Genomic DNA, 16,829 nt, shown 5'->3' on the forward strand with positions numbered 1-16,829 from the left:
AGGGAATGGAGGCCAAGCAAGCCAGCTAACCGAGGAAGGGAAAGATAGCTCCATTTGATCTCCCAGAAGCGGAAGTCGAATCAGTTGCAGGCTATAATGTAAAATATGCTCGTGATGCGATCCTTAATAGTTCACTGTTGGTGGAAGCCAATGTCTCAGGGTCCTGGAGACTAATTCTGATTGAAACAAGGGGGTGTGTCTTTACCAACTTCCAAATAAAAGATTTTAGGGAAGCTTGACGGAACTACACCTGATGGTACTACACTATCTATCAGTAGAACGGTGGAGTCAATATTTGTCACACCACATGATGGAGACACGTGTCATAGGAAAAATAAAAAGAGGGTCACTTTTAATTGTAGGTTAGTTCTAAAAGTCAAGCGAAAACACACTGAACTCCACATCCTAGGCCAAGTATGTTAAAGTGGGGGATGAGAGGAAAGAAGTGATTCACACTCTAGTCATAGAGCATGGTACTAACCGATTAGGCCGAGCAATAGTAAGTCCATACTTACACTACGTCAAAAAAGTTAAAATTCGCTACTATTATAGCGGTAAACTCGGCGGCCCAAGACCAACGTTTTTTTTTACAGGCCAATTAAGCCCAAGAACAAATTTCGACAGCCTCGGCCCATCGAACCACCGAATTTTTTCTTTTAACGAAAAAATAAATAAAAATTAACGTCTTAATAGACTTCCTTCTCTCAACCATTTCAGAGCAAAACAGATCGAAGAAAGTTGCAGACGAATCTCACTCTCTCTCACAGATAACCTTCCCTCTTGATTTGGTTCGATCAAACCAAGAAGCATTCGAGAACACCGAGCGATCGAGAGCATCGAACGATCTCTCACTACGAATTGATTTGTATGCAATCAATTTCGGATCGATCGAGAGCATCGAACGAGCTCCTATCACTTCGTCGATGGATTTTTAATGTCTTAGAACTCAAATCGAAGAAGATATTAGAGCTCAAGTAAAAGCCCTACGAATTGAAGCTCAATCATCAGTGCCATCGATCAAATCACTTCAGATCTCAACTGTAAGTCCATCTCTCTCAAAAACCCTAAAAATCCCCAAAATTTTTTATTAGTTTGTTTCCAAATGATGTAATTTCATCCCTGTTTTCCTCGACTTTGAGCATGTTAAACTACTTTTACTCAAGGGAATCGTGAAGGTGTTTCTTGATCTTCTATAGATGAACAGCAACCTTGTTTGAAATCGAGAAAAATCTTCTCTTCTTGATGTTCAATAAATAAACAATACTGCTGGGGTTAAGTTTTAATGTTTCAATTTTTGATCTTCTTTGAAATTTAGGCATTTTAGTCTTTCTTCTCATGTTTGTTTAGAATTTTGAACTTATCTGAATTATAGCTTCAGCTCTGAATCTCAGTTCTCAACTCAATTATTGAATATCTAAATCTGACAATAACGTGGAAATATGAATCAGCCAATATGGATAATATGCCAACAGAGCTGTTTCTGATCTTCACTTAATCGGTTTCATGTTGTATAGATAGGTTATCCATATCAACAATACTATGATTTTAAAACTCCAATTCAAATGTTTCCTTTCTTTTTGGCACTCTTATTGTTGCCCATCATTACTAGCAGAGCTGTTGGAGAATATTGTTGTGGTGGACGAAGAGTCGAGCCTACTGTTGGAGACGAATTAGTATGTTTTGTTTTACTTTCTACTTGTCTTATTATTTGAAGTTCATGGATGAATGCATACTCTGATATTCTGATGATAGTAATGAAGTACTGCAACATATGTTACTTATCACTTACAAGGGAAAAAAAGAAGAAAAAAGAGAGGAAAAATTGATCTCACATCATTTCTAGCCTTTCTTACAAAGTTCTCACAGACGTGCCTTTCTTTGTGTAGACAACAATGTTGGACAAAATTTTAATGGTTGAACCATTTGAATAAGGTAACCTCAATGGTAGAATCACATTCTACTTAGCTTAGAAGAATATGAAACATTTTTACATAAACCAGCCTCGCTTTAATTTTTTAAATTTCCTTTCTTGTAGGGTAGTGTTTGTTATTGGTTGAGTTGCAAGTAGGATTGATGTTTTCTTTGAGGGTGTTTGTACATTGGATGTAGTAGTAGTAGTAGTAGTAGTAATGTGACCAATTGTTGTTATTTAGCTTTTAATTTCTGTTCTATTCTCTATAACCGATTTGCCCGTTCTTTTTTCTAGTAAACAGAAGTTGTTTGAGTTTAGTGTGGGGTTGCTTGTCGTGGTGTTCGCTTATCCTTACATAAAAAAGGTTACAATATCAAACGAATGTTCAGCTGTGTGAGCTAGATGCAACCATAGATAAGTGTTCAATTAGGGGTCCATATTCGAAGTGTTCACCTTGCTTTGATTAAGAATGGTTTGACGAATTAGACTTGCTGGAATGAGTCAAAGAATGGAGGGAAGGCTTAGAACATATAGTTTGAGAGCTTGTTTCCCTCCCATTTCCCTTGGTTGATTGGCCATGACTACCTTTGATTATCGCCTGTTTGGGGACATGGTGTTCCCTCAACTTGTGTCACAATTAATATGGTGGAAATTTATATAATTTTGGAGACTTGAACCATGACCAACATGTTTGGATTTTCTGGACAGTTGTTATTGGCTTGGATCCAAGTCTAGACCTTCAAGGCCTGCATGGAATTGGAACTATTTCATGTAGATAATATATCTAGTTTCAGCTGATTGCTTTTTTGTATCCATTCTATTAAGTATTGATAACCTTTTTATTAATCACTAAATGATTGCTATTTTGTTTCATCAAAACTTTCATTTTTTATTTTTTTTAAATAGGATATCTTAAAAAAAAATTTCTTTCAATTTTTTTTTGAAGTAATGGGCTCTTTTTATTCGATTGGTTATGATTATTTTTTGAAGAACGAATGGCACAAATTAAGGAAGATCCTTCTTTGAAGCCTATTTTAGAAGAGATTGAGAGTGGTGGTCCAGTTGCAATGATGAGATTATGAGATACTAGGATTTTTGCTATTATAGTATCCTGTAGTGTTTAGAAAGACATGTGAACCATACTGGGACAATGGGTAAGAAAAATGCCATGAGGCTTATGCCAAAGGCATATTCCTAATAAAGCACTCACCTCCAACATTGAGACAATGGGAGGGGCAGGCTTAAAGTGTAGAGGTGCACTTCTACACATATTCTTCAAGTGTACATCTATTTTTTCTTTCTAATATTCTTCGAAAATAAGCATCATCATTATCCACGCCTTATCCCAAATATTGGGGTTGGCATCCATCACGATTTCTTTGTCACCATTTGACTTTATTTTGAGCCATGATATCTCCACACATTTTTATATTGCAAAACACATTAAATGCATTGCAGGTTTTCAAACGTTTCTGCAATTACATTTAAATGTTTTGCCATATAAAATAAGAATGTGGCCATATGTCATTCATACATTGAAACTAGCAGACTGCATGTACAATGCACGTGTTGCTTAATGATATTATTTTTCTTTAATGATTAGTAGAGTTTTCTGAAAAATAAGAGTTTTTTGTTGTAATGGTAGTAACAGAAATGTAATTGAAAAGATATTTTGGTAGTAAATTAACTATTTTACTTCTGTGTACATCATTTTTGTTATAAAGCATGAAGATTTTTAAGGATAATATAGGAGTTTTTCTTATTGATGTAATTAAAAATTTTGTATTTAAATTAATAATTGATGGCATAGGGAATTTTTTGATAGAAAGTGACCAAAATGTCGAATGTCAAGGGTCTGTTCTCTCTGGATCGTAGAATGTTTATTTATTGATCCAGTGTAGAAGCACGAGGCTTATGCCTTGCTTTTCTTATGGTCCCAGTGTGACTCGCACCTTTACATTCAAAACAATAGAAGCCCGTAGCTTGATTTATCTTCTATATACAGGGTTTATGCACCTTTTCCGCCAATTAACTTTAATCTATTTTTGTTTTTTACATATTGGAATGATCCTGAAAAAACTACATCACAGCTACCTTGTGAGGAAAGTGAACATAGATGCCAAGATGTAATACCCAATAACCTGCTATGCACGTCAAGGGAGTCTAATCCTATTCCTACCATCAACAGTTTTCAGGGTCAAAATTTGATTTTTTTGCATTGTTGGCATATGAACTGTGCAATCCATCTAGTTATCATGAATCATCAAAGCTGTTCAACAGTGACTAACTGTCTTAATTGGTCTTGACTTACTCCCTTTATATACTTCTACTTGTTGGACCTTCTTGGCAGTCATATATAACTGTCTGTTATTTACTGTTTTTCTTTGATCTTCAGCTACAGTTTGAGGAAGTCTTCTATGAGAAGTACTTCCCGAAGGCGATGCAGGATTAGAGGATAAGAGATTCCATGGACTTGGTATAGAAGACTCTGACAATAGCAAAATACAAAGCTAAGTTTGCATATCTTTCACATTTTGCATCCCACTTGATTGCTATAGACGAGTTTAGGATTGATCAATTTAGACATGTTCTGAGGCTTACCATCCAAGAGAAGCTTGTGGCGATTAGAATCAATACCTATGCAAAGATGGTTGATAAAACCCTATTAGTAGAAAGTGAGTTTGAGACCATCAAGAAGATATGAGAATAAGGAAAGACCTAGAGGGATGGACAACTACAAGTTGAGTAGAGCAAGAGGCAGAAGACTACACCACAATATCGACTAGGTTAGGGGCAAATTATGGGAGGCTAGTTGATCGGAGGTTGGGACAACTGGTGTACTATAGATAGAATCCTCTGTGTATATAACCACTATGTGTTTTTCAGACATTCTATACAAAGATTAACTTCAAAACAATTTGCTTACCAATTAAATGGACCTCAAATCTCTATGAACTAAATGAAATGGACCTCTAGCTGACTTTCAAATTATTTTCATACAAAAGTGTGAATATACAACTAGTTTTGGCATATGCAATTGTCTCTTTTGAAAGTTTTCCTCTTAGTTGTTGTATACATATTTCTATGCTTAGAATTATAGTCATTGTACATATGTATATATGTATCTCTAATGGAAAGGAAACATACATGTATATATAACAATAAAACAGAACAAGAGACTCCATTTGGTGGTTAATACATTGCTTTTGAAACTAATGAATTAGTCGTTATATAATTTCTTTAAGAAATATCTAAAATGCATATATAATAATAAAATAGATACTCATGTAGAGGTTTTTTTGGGATTTCGCTCTTTGAGATTTGTGTACTTTCTATGTGTACTTTATTTATCCCAAAATAAGCCTGTATTTACCATTATGATATATCATTTAATTTGCAAGGAACAAGAGGAATTGTTTAGAGGGCAATTCACTACGTCTTTAATTTGGCTAGGCAAGCGATGATTAGTAGTTGTTTACGTGTGATAGTTTTTTGTCAAGTAAATGTTAGTCTCATTGTTTCCGACATTAATATGAATGTATTATAACTTCTGGATCCTGTTTTTTTTTTTCTTGATTTACTAATATGAATGTATTGTACCTTGTACACTGGCCAGCCAAATTGAAGGAATGGGCTTCCTATGCTGTGCCTAATGAAGAAGACTTCGAAGAGTTGGACATGGAGTCAACATGGGCTGGAATGGAGAAATGTTTGGATATGGGGATATGTAAGTCCATTGGTGTGAGCAATTTCTCTTGTAGAAAGATCGAACGGCTGTTAGAACATGCATCGGTCCCACCAGCCGTGAATCAGGTACCATTGATTCCATGGGTTACTATGATCGACACATACATCATCATCATCTTGTGAAGGATCTAACACCGAAGTCAGTTTTGGAGTCGATGAATGTGAACATATATTGTGATGATAGAACAGTGAAGAGCACTGACAAAGGAGCAGGAATGTGCAGTTGCTTGCATTCACGAATAAGAGAGTATCCCTGGACTCATCAACTTCCTTCAAGCCTCTCATTCAAACAAAGATAGCCCAATCTCAGTGTATGCCCTCCACCTTGTTGAACTCAATGGTGCAAATGCCATGTTTATAACTCATGACAGCCATCTTAGATCTTCCAGTATGCCCGCTCCAACTTCATGGTAAAGGCCTTGAAGATCTATGAGCAAACACATAATCACTATGGCAGCATTCAGGCATTCACAGCTGTGTCCCCTTTCAACACGATGTACCGTGATATTTGTGAACTTGCACTAGAAAAAAAGGCATCACTCATTATTGTTCCCTTCCACAAGCCAGGATGGAGAGACTATACTCAATATAGTGCATCTCACATGGTGAATTCTAGCCTCCTGGCCAATGCACCTTGTTCGGTTGGAATCCTTGTTGATCAAAACCCACACATGAATGTTCTGCCACGTTCCTTGGCCTCCTCAATGAACCATGTTGCTGTTATTTTCATGGGTGGAGCAGAATCTCGTGAAGCGCTGTCCTATGCAGATTTCATTGCTAGGAAGCCGAGCACTAGCCTCACTATGGTACAGTTCCTTTTGGCTGATAACATCAACAACAACTATGATGATGAGAAGGAGATGAAGTTAGATGATGAATTTGTGGGACAGTTCATGATGAAACACTAGTGATTGATAGAATCAATTTTCAATTTTGTTGATTGTTAAAAACATGTTCATATTAACCCATTTATGTCATCAAACAAACATGAGTATTTCATGGAAAATCATTATTTTTATACAGGTATAATATACAGGGATTTGAAACGTGAAAATGTATTACCTCCAGCGAGTTCCAGATTGGGCGAGTTCTAGTTGGGGAGCCTAATATTTTTTTTTAAAAGGAATACCCTATAGCGACGGTCGGCGACCGTAGCTAAAGGCTTAATATAAATATATATAATATTTTTTTAATAAAATACCCTATAGTGACAGTGACGGTGAATAGCGGCTGTCGCTATTAGTCCATATACGTGCTGTTGTTATAGGTATTTGCGACGGGTTTTGCCTCTATAGCGACGTTCTTCGACCGTCGCTATATCCCTAAATTCTATGGTTTTTAACTGCCGAATATTTTTTCGACAAGGCCAAATTCGATAGGCTAATTCGACGGTCGAGACTGTCGAATGGTCCCATAATTCGACGGTTTTGGACCGTCGAATTTTGAAAATTTTCACGTAGTGTTAGAGCTTTTAAGATCAACTAAGACATGTTTAGAAGAATCCAGAAGTGCGACACATCTTGTCACGATCATTACAGAAAAACACTTAACCTACTCCACCAAAAACACATAGTACGAATTCTTGAACTTTTTTCAAAACACACAAACACAATTGCACATCTTGTACTACTAGATCAAACTCGAACTAGACCTTTAACTCATATCTTACCAGACCCTGAGCACATGAATGATCTTAAGCATGTCCTCTCACAAAGATAACTACAGGCTTATCGATAAAAAAAATAATAATCTATAATACTTATACATCAAAGTTCAACTCTATCACAAGTGATTGGTTCTACTCCCAAAAACACTCAAGAACACATCAAAGTAGAGCAATTCACATAACACTTGGATCTGCCATGTGGTGACATCTCTCTTGAGGAATCCATCCATATAAATTGATTGAAAAAGAAAGAGGGAGGGAGGGAGGGGGAGTGGAGGGAGGGAGGGAGGGGGAGAGAAAGGAGAGAAAAAACCCTATATGAGAAAGTCCATTATGCAAGTTTATTAATCAACTTCTCCATTTTTCTTTATTATTTGTGTACTAATTAAATTGTCGGATAAACCTTGGTAGGCACCACATCGAGGCCTCATCTTTATTACCTGCACCATCCTAGAAGTTACGAAGGAACAAGGAGGTCCCAATCCATCATCTCAAAGAGAGAAAATCGAAATGACAAAGAATATCCTAGTATTAGATCCACTCAACCAAGTTAGAGTCAACAATGGAGGAAAACTAAGTCGAGGAGCAAAAGGGGATAGCCAAATCAGCAAGGAGTGAAAGAGATCAGTGATAAGGTCCCAATAATTTCACTTTGTGACCTTAATTTCACCAAGATTATTAAAGTTTGAATACTAGTTCCTTAAAAATGATAATAAATTTTATTAAATCCCAAATTTATGTAGCTAACAATAATGTGTTATTAATTTTAGGTAAAAATGGCACATTCGGAAACCAACAAAAAAATGTAACAATTATTATTACAACATGCAACCAAAGAGGAAGCAACCAGCCAAAGGCTAGCTGATTTGGATGCCACATCATCGCGTCGCGACTAGCCCAGACTGCGCCGTGGTCATCTCGAGAAATTTATCCTCGAGATTCGCACATAAGGTTCCAATTGCTTCGGTGGTTGTAACTGATTAGGTCATTCGAATCAAATCATCCGACAAATCGACCCGATTACTCGAATACAAATGTTATAAATTGGAAGGTTGATTTCAGAGAAAGGGGCTCTTCTCTTCTGTAATTTTCTTTAGTTTCTTTATTTAATTCTCTAGAATTTCCTTTTGAGAAAGCTCTTGAGTTTAGTGAGAACCTTAAGAGTGATCCATTTATAGTTTTTGTAATTCTTTGGAGAGCTATAAGAGAAGGATTACAGATCGATCATCATCATCTTCACCCATGTTCTTTTGTTATTTTCTGTGATTACAATGCTTGCAATGATTGGCTAAATTCTCATTAGAGAAGTTAAGGAAGCTAGAGCAAATTAATCCTTCTAGTGTAGATTTAGATTTTTATTTTGCTTACATGTTTTAATTCTGAAAAATCTCTTCTGATTAAGGTAATCTAGCTTATAATTCTGATCCAACTTAGATAGTCATTACTTAGATAAGTTCAAGAATGGCTATGCTCTGTGAAAAATCAGAAGATAAGTTGGGCAATCTCAATCATACTAGTGTTTTCATGAATATCTTTTGATGACTTGCTCTATGGATTGAGTTATATTCAGAATTTATCTACATTATGGATTCATTGCAAAAGCTTACTTGACTTCTCTAATCTCTCTCTCTTAGATTTTCAATCTTTCTTTTTAGTTTCAATTTCATTTACAAATTAGTTGTTTTTTGCTTCTCTGTTTCTACTAATCAATTCTATTTTAAAACTAATCTGTTTCCAATTCTGTTTTAGATTTTAACCGATTGAACATTTGAATCCAAACTGTCCCTGTGGAACGAATTCGACTTGCCCAAAGTCTCATTCTAACTTCTATATCTCTGCATTTTCACAAGAAGTTTTACAATCGATCAATCAGCAAACTGAAGGAGGCAAAAAGACATAGTTCAAAGTCAAGTCTTCTAATATAAGGAGTTGACCGAATCAACCCTAGCAAAGGAGGGTCGAGCTAACCAACAAAAGGAGAGCCACAACAACTCCAACGGGAAGCTGGAAGTGAATAAAGACATAACCAAAGAGAAAAGCTGAGGACCAAGAGCGAAAGATGAAGTCATCAGCCAAGGAGGTCGGTCATAACGCCAAACACAGAAGCTAAGACACCTCTTGAGGTGTGGAAAACCCAAAGGCTTTTGAACATGTTGTCTTTAAGGAACTTGATCTTCCAATGGAGGGAGGATGAGATCACCTTGATTAGATGGAGGCATAGGTGGCCCTTCCAATAACATATATATTGAATGAGTACTGAATATCAAAGACCTGAAATGAAACTAGGAAGTTGATTATTCTTACATAAATTGAAGTTCCTCTGGATCATGTCACGGCTACCATTGACATAAGCCTTGATTCCTTGACTGGTTGGCTGAAAATTTTTACCTTTAAACCTTAGATACAATTCTCAATTTAATTTCATTGGGCGAGACATTCTGGGTATTGCCATTGTCAACAAATACATTCGGAACCTCGTACAATTGTGGAGTAGAAGTTTCATGTGGCTAGACCCTTCCTTGTATAGTTCGTTATCTGAGAATGACAGTGTTTTCACCGAAGTTGCTTCAATCTATCACGGATGTTAGCTACTCTAGTGTTCTCAATGCAGACTCTCTCTGTGAGTGGTGGAGATCGTCAGTAATTCCCACTGATATGTTGGCCCAAGTCTATTCAAATTTTCAAATGAGAGTGTGAATGATTTACTAATTATACGAATGATTTCCCTGGTGCTGTAATATTGAAATACTTTATAGGGGATACTCCCTCTTTGCCTACTGTTAGGCTTGTAAACAAAGGACAAGTCCCTCAATTTTAATATTATATATATTTTTTGTGGCTAGGCAAGCAAGGCAATGAATAAAAAAAAGAATAAAGAACCAAACATACAACCGTCTAGGCATTGGGAGGCGCATTTGGTCTGCCACAAAGGCCTTATTGGCTAGGAGAGATAAAGCACTAACAGAAGAACACACTCCAGAACTTTTAGAAGTTGAAGTGTAGACCGCTAATGCATCCACTATTGTATTAGCCTCTCTAAAAACATGTCGGACATCCCACTCGATCTGACGAAGGATTGAGAGAATCTTGACAAGAAATTTCCTCCTTTCAGATGACTGTCGTTTATAAGAATTTTTTAGAGTTGATTGTCATTTTTCCTTCTAGGTTGTTAGATTTTACACACTAAGTTCTCTACACTTAAAAGAATCTACTTCATTTCATCATGTTTCTAATGTTATCGAATTGAAAATGGAGCAGGTTGGTCTTGTAGTTGAATATGCTAAAGCTACATAATGTCCCAGTTCACTGATTAAAAAGAAAAAGAAAAAGAAAAAGAAAAAAAAGAAGAAATAAACTCTACGTCACATATATTGTCTCCCACAATGTCCCCAAAGAACCTAAAATATAGGAGAAAACCCATCCGGGCCTGATGTCTTGCTTTCGGTATAATTGAAGATCACATTTTTATCTCCTAAGAGAAATAATTGCAAATAGCAATATAGGGAAGCAAACAGAATCAACATGCCAAGAGAAATACATAATAAGAAAGGAAAAACAGATAAGCATGATATTTGAAAGCATAACCAAAGCCATTTCATTCTAAATGTTCTTTGAAAGACAGGAGGTAAGGTTTGTTGGTGGATATATATCATCTCCAACTATAAACCTTCAAACATTGACACAAACATGAAAGACGAAGGGAAGAAACAGATACCAATGACAACAACCAACAACTGCCCAAAAAAAACGCAAACAGGAAAAAAAAGAGAAGAAAAAAAAAAAAAACTGCCTAACAAATAGCACGGTGAAGGATCTACAAGAGCAGCCGGTCACGTCTACTTCTTTCTCTTACAACTCAAAATCAATCAACTCGGTGGAGGAGCACTCTGAGAAGGAGCACCATAACAGACCATAGCCCCACCAACAAACTGTGCAACAATTGCCGAAAGCCTATTGACCTGTAAATGAACAAAAGAATAATTTAATTAGGTGATCAACATCTGATCCTATCAAAGAACAATCGAAGAACAGTAATTTACCTCTTCATTCAGGACAAAGTTCTGTTGCAATAACTTCGTACGCATGTCAGTCACGGTAGTATTTCTGCAGGTGGCACACAATCCTCCAGTTAGCACATCTTTGTACAACTGATTCTCCGCTTTAAGGTTGAAGTTCTCAGTTCTCAACCGAACACACTCCTGTTGTTCCGTTAGTTTCTGTAAGAAAACAAGTATGATGTCAGATCAAATTAGTTATGTGTCAGCATAACATTGCCAACCTTATGCAGAAGTGCTTTACCTTGATATGGGTTCGCTTGTTTTGAAACCAGAATTTCACTTGCGAAGGATCCAACCCTAGTTCAATACTCAGGTCTAAAATTTGTTTTTGACTTGGACGGGGGAAATCCTTAAAGACACTGAAACAAATACAGGGTCATGGGATTAAATGTTAATAGCTTAAGAAAATTTAGATGGGGCTTGTTTTTCACGAACTTACGCTTCCAATACTTCCTTCTGATGCTTGGTGCGGCTCTTGCACTTCTTTTGTGGAGGCTGCACGTTAGTATCTGGATCGTCGGTCAATGCTCTAAAAGGATCGATCCTTAATTCGCTCTCTGATTTGTCTGCTACCACCTTTTCCTTTCTCTTTCCCTTTTGGATGGTGTCTTGGTGATTCTCCAGCAGGTTCTGTTCACCATCCACCATGTTTGCAAGGAAAATATTTACAAAATAGAAAAAAAAAACAGTTCAAAAATAAAACCGGTAGAAGAAGAAATAGTAGACAAAACAAAACAAAGATAAAACCCACAAATGATTGTGTTTTTTAGGTTACAAACCCAATCAATTAAGAGAAACATCAGAGTGCTTACCGGACCGCCTCCAGATCCTGGAAAGGAACCGTTCTCTACAACATTTTTGTTCCTTTCCATAATGCTGGCCTACTTTCCTCAAGAACCCTAAAATTCTCTATGGGGTACTTCACCCAACTCAAACTACTTCATTCGACACAAACCCTATATTTCTGTCTACTCTTATATAGACATTTGTGTGAGTGTTTTCATTGACTTCTCTATCTGGCCTGAGCAAGGTTGGTTGTTGTATTACAAGCGTCCAAAAAGACTGGTAGGATTAGTTTCAAGGAGCAGCAACGTATGCCTAGATATTCGTGGAAATGAATCTAACGCCCAATAAGATTTACTGAAAATCTAACTTCACCAACTTTCTCCCCCTCCAACAGAAAAAAACAAAAAAATATGAAACTTTAAAATAGAGAAAGATTTTCAAAGATTTACTACAAAGATTTGGATTGAATGGTGGTTTTGCAAAACCACGTGTATAGGAAAACCAGTTCGAAGAAGAGTTGCCTGTATGGAATCTTTGAATGAAACGAAAAGCACTCGTTTTGGAGAGGTGGGTCGGGTCTGGACAATTATTCCATTTTATTTGGTTAATTTGGATAACTTTCGTAAAAGAAATTCAATAATTTTTAGAATTATATAAATTAAATGATTTTTGGGTTAGTTTCTTCCACGAATTAGTTCATCATCTTCAACCCACCTAGATATGAGTAACATCAATTTATTGCGGGTTGGAGTAATTGTGAGGAGAAGGACATCATCACAATAGAACAGAATGATATTGTTAATGCAATGAAATTTGCTCACTAAAAAGGGATATACTCAGGTGTTATTATCTTCGGATTCTCTTTATTCAGTCAAATGCATTAAAAAGGAGATTGAGAGTGAAAAATTTCGAAATTGCAAAGATAACACAATCGTACAAAACACAAGGATTTATGTTGTTCGGCAATGTGCCAATATCCATGGAATAAAATAAGAATAATCACTATTTTCTCATATGTTTAATAGCCCTAGAAATCTCTATTTATATAACCGAGAGTTACCAAAACATGTGAAGCTCCTCAAAACTGAAATTCCTCGTAGCTGTGAGTCGCGCAACAAAATACAAAACATTTACATAACAGAGAGCTCATGAAAATACTTGGATCTAGTTAAGGAAATTCAATATAGAGATTATTGATATAGAGATTCAAGCAATTTCAGAAGCTTTAAAATATGCAAGAGTAAGAGAAGTTAAAAGAATTCTGATTTCTTCAGATTCTTTATACTCTATAAAGTGCATTAAGAAGGAAATCAAGACTTCATGGAAGTATGAAGAAGTGCTGCTAGAATTTGTAGAGCAAAGCCAATGATTCGAGGAATGCTCCTTTGAATTTTAGTGGAGAGAAACAAACAGGGTAGTTGATTTTCTTGCAAAGTTGGATTCCTTCTCAGATGGTTTTTATGTTATGGAAGACACAACTAATGCTCCTCAAGAACTTGTGAGAATTGTAGAGGAAGATTTAACGTGTATTTTCACTCGATAGTAGTGGTAGGGGCCCCATCAACCCCAGCTTATCAATAAATAAAAAAAAAATTCAATTGTTGGCTACTTGCTTCTCAACATGTGAGTTTGAATTCTTTTGGAGGGAAGTTAATAGGGCGGCAGACTTCTTAGCAAAGTTGGGTTCTTTTGGAGAGGAATTTGTTGTAACTGAGGAGGCCTATTGCATAGGAGTTAACAAGAATTTTGATTGAAGACTTATGCTGTAATTATTCTCGTTGATCTTTGTTTCAGGGTGGGGACCCTTCCACCCCAATTTATCAATAAAAATACATTAATTTATTGCCCTATTTGGAAATTAGCAAAGCTGTACTATACATTATTCTTTATCTCTAATTAAAACTTTAATATTTACAATTTATTTGCTTGGAGTATTTCAATGTTAATAATAGAGATCAATAATCTATGAAAAGAGATAAAATTCACCATAGAGATAAAAATGGTAGTACCATTAAGTGTTCCAAATTAAATATTTTATTAGTATTAATAACCACTAGAAAACTAATGGTATGTCTAGGTTACATATCTTTAGACAATTAGTTTCAATTATCCCTTGTGAATAAAATACCAACTCCTACTAAACTAATTAAAAAAACAAGAGATATAGGTAGTTAATATGTTTTTGAGTGTATGACTTGTATTAAGGTTTCCATGTGTGTCATTTACTTATGCCAGGGTTTGTGGGTGTAAGTTATAACGATTGAAAACAACTCTACAACCATTTTTTGAGGGGTGTAGCTTGATACCAATTGTTCAATAACACAATGAAGTATGGTAATGTCTCATTCCTCCTAATGTTACACAAATTTCAATAGAAATTTCGACAGCACTATTGCATGATACACCTTAGGAGCAATAGCCTGTAAAAACCATATCATTGTTGAACACCACACCAAAATAAATGAAAGAGATGAAAAACTCAATAAAAATAACTTGCACTCTATCCATGCACCTAAACTCTATAACTTCTACAGAGTTCCTTGGAGATTAGATCAATGGGTGCATAAAGCTAGGAAGCTGATTTCTAAAATCGACGTTCAGGTTAATCATGTTAGGAGAGAGGCGAATGCAACTGCAGACACCCTTGTTGCTGCTACAACTTATAATTCTTCATCGTTGATCTTCAAATGAGTTCCAGATTTGCCATTAATTGTAAAAAATGCTTATTTTGGTGATAAGCTTAAACTTCCTGAGTTTCGTTGTGTAAATCGTTAGGGGCTTCCCTATGTACAATTTTTACTGATCTAATACAATTTCCTTGCTTGCTCAGCAAAAAAAAAAAAGAAAGAAAGAAGAAAAAATCTCTCTCTAAGAGCGACTTTGTAAGTTCGTACTGATTACGATCATAAAAAGTCGAATCTAAGACACCTTTTAGACCCCGATAGCTATATTGAGTTATTCGAAGGCTGTTTCAGTAAAAGCTAATGGTGGGTGTTAAGCAACTCTACTGCTACAAGAAATCCTGGCCGGCTGCTCGGGGGAGACTGAAGAATCGATCACTAGCTCCTTCTCTTGCAGATCCTCACTGGAGCAGGAGTAGCAAAAGCAAACTCACTTTTGATTGAGTCAAAGAGCCAGTGTTGACTCTTCAATACTTTACCTCAATGCTACGTCTTTATTCTTGACAATGAGTCATTTTTTAACTTCCAAAACTTCGAAAATCATAACATCTTATAGTAATTGATTTCTCCATCTGGACAATGCTTCGTCCCATAAACATTTTGTCAAATATGGGCTGTGCATCCACAAGTCATAGTATGAGAGCTCCCATGTCATTTTTTTCATATATATATGCTAGTTGTTTTTCGCATCTGAGTTGACCAATCTTCAGAATATGTGTTCCTTCAAAGGAGGTTGGCTGTTTGATTTCACAGCTACTCACTATGTGGATTTTTTCGTCTATGGATTTTCAAGAAGGGCTGTTATTTCATGAATTGTCTCTTATCGTCCTTGAGGACTTGACGTGTACTTTCTTAAGGATTTATCCTCCATAAATAAAAAGGGTGGGGCCCTTTATAGCTCCTATTTACCAATCAAAAAAAGTAGAAAAAAACTTGTTATTTTGGTGTTCTTACGCCTCAAGGTGAGACTTCGTCACCATGCCTCAAAGCTTAAAAGTCATAATCCTCAACTTAAAAAGGCTTAAGACTTATGAGGTTTAAGTCTCGATCTTGACTCGAAAAAATCAAATCAAACCTCCAAATTTTTAATTCTTTATTTTTTTTTCTTGCTTTGTTTTACTTATTACACATCTTCATGTTATTTATTTATTAAAATTTCTTCAAGTTGGGCTGTTCAAAATATTTAGAGATAAATCTCAATTTTTTTCCTCTTAAACCATATTTTCTACTTACACAAAGATTCTTCATTGTGCTTTAATATTAATTTAAGTTTTTTTTTTTTTGGCTTGGTGGGGTTAATTTTATTTTTATTTTTTATGATTGATAACGGACCCCCCCCCCCCCCTCCCCCCTTAAAAACACTACTAACGAGTGTAAATAGAAGTTAAATCTTCATCTACAATTCGCAAAAGATCTTGAGGAACATTGGTCATATCTTCAATAACATCAAAATCATTCGAGAAGGACCCCAATTTTGCTAGATAACCAGCCGCCCTGTTTGTTTCTCTCCAACGAAATTTAAAAGAACATTCATCAAAGAGTTGGGTTTGATTTGCAATTTCCAACAACGTTTCCTCATATTTTCATGATGGATTGATTTCATTCTTTATGCATTTGATTGAGTAAAACGAATTTGAGGAAATCAAAATTCGTTTGAACTCCCTCGTTCTTGCATATCTCATTGCTTATAATATTGCTTGAAGCTCAATTTGAATAATGTTCTCTGCATTCATGTTGCTCCAGCTTGCAAATAGGATATTTTCATCGTTATTTCTACCAATGAATCCAAATCCCACACCATGCATCGATCTAGCCCCATCTGTGTTGATCTTCACCACATTCTCTTCTAGTGTTGCCGAAAATAAATGCTTTATGACTAGGTTTACCACTGAATAGTAGCAGCTCCAGTTATTCAAAATCTAAACATTTACTTGTGTAGAGATGTCTTCAATAGTTAATCCATCATACCGATTCTTTAT

General features: G+C 35.9%; 1 protein-coding gene and 1 long non-coding RNA gene across 2 annotated transcripts; one reads left to right on the forward strand and one right to left on the reverse strand.

The window, feature by feature from the left end:
• Nucleotides 1-630: 630 nt before the first annotated feature.
• Nucleotides 631-6,753, forward strand: LOC147390227 (uncharacterized). Its single transcript, XR_015170224.1, has 3 exons — nt 631-1,040; nt 1,613-1,673; nt 4,308-6,753. It is a non-coding gene; the product is annotated as an uncharacterized LOC147390227 (long non-coding RNA).
• Nucleotides 6,754-10,918: 4,165 nt separating this feature from the next.
• LOC147390228 (homeobox-leucine zipper protein ROC2-like) lies at nt 10,919-12,470 on the reverse strand. Its single transcript, XM_086417175.1, has 5 exons — nt 12,196-12,470; nt 11,823-12,013; nt 11,625-11,742; nt 11,366-11,542; nt 10,919-11,284 (listed from the first exon to the last, which is right to left on the reverse strand). Exons 1-5 carry the CDS (start codon nt 12,253-12,255, stop codon nt 11,192-11,194), a joined length of 639 nt encoding a protein of 212 aa, XP_086273301.1. The 5' UTR covers nt 12,256-12,470; the 3' UTR covers nt 10,919-11,191.
• Between the last annotated feature and the right edge of the window lie 4,359 nt (nt 12,471-16,829).

This window comes from Akebia trifoliata, chromosome 11 (genome assembly GCF_017979445.1).
Source record: "Akebia trifoliata isolate Shusen 1 chromosome 11, ASM1797944v1, whole genome shotgun sequence".
Classification (NCBI taxonomy): domain Eukaryota; kingdom Viridiplantae; phylum Streptophyta; class Magnoliopsida; order Ranunculales; family Lardizabalaceae; genus Akebia; species Akebia trifoliata.

Excerpts from the sequence above, each read along its gene's own strand:
- LOC147390228 (XM_086417175.1), bottom strand. The coding sequence starts at position 12,255 with ATGGAAAGGAACAAAAATGTTGTAGAGAACGGTTCCTTTCCAGGATCT. Across the intron at positions 11,543-11,624 it reads ACAAGCGAACCCATATCAAG|AAACTAACGGAACAACAGGA; the intron begins GTAAAGCACTTC and ends GTTTTCTTACAG. Across the intron at positions 11,285-11,365 it reads ACTTTGTCCTGAATGAAGAG|GTCAATAGGCTTTCGGCAAT; the intron begins GTAAATTACTGT and ends GTTCATTTACAG.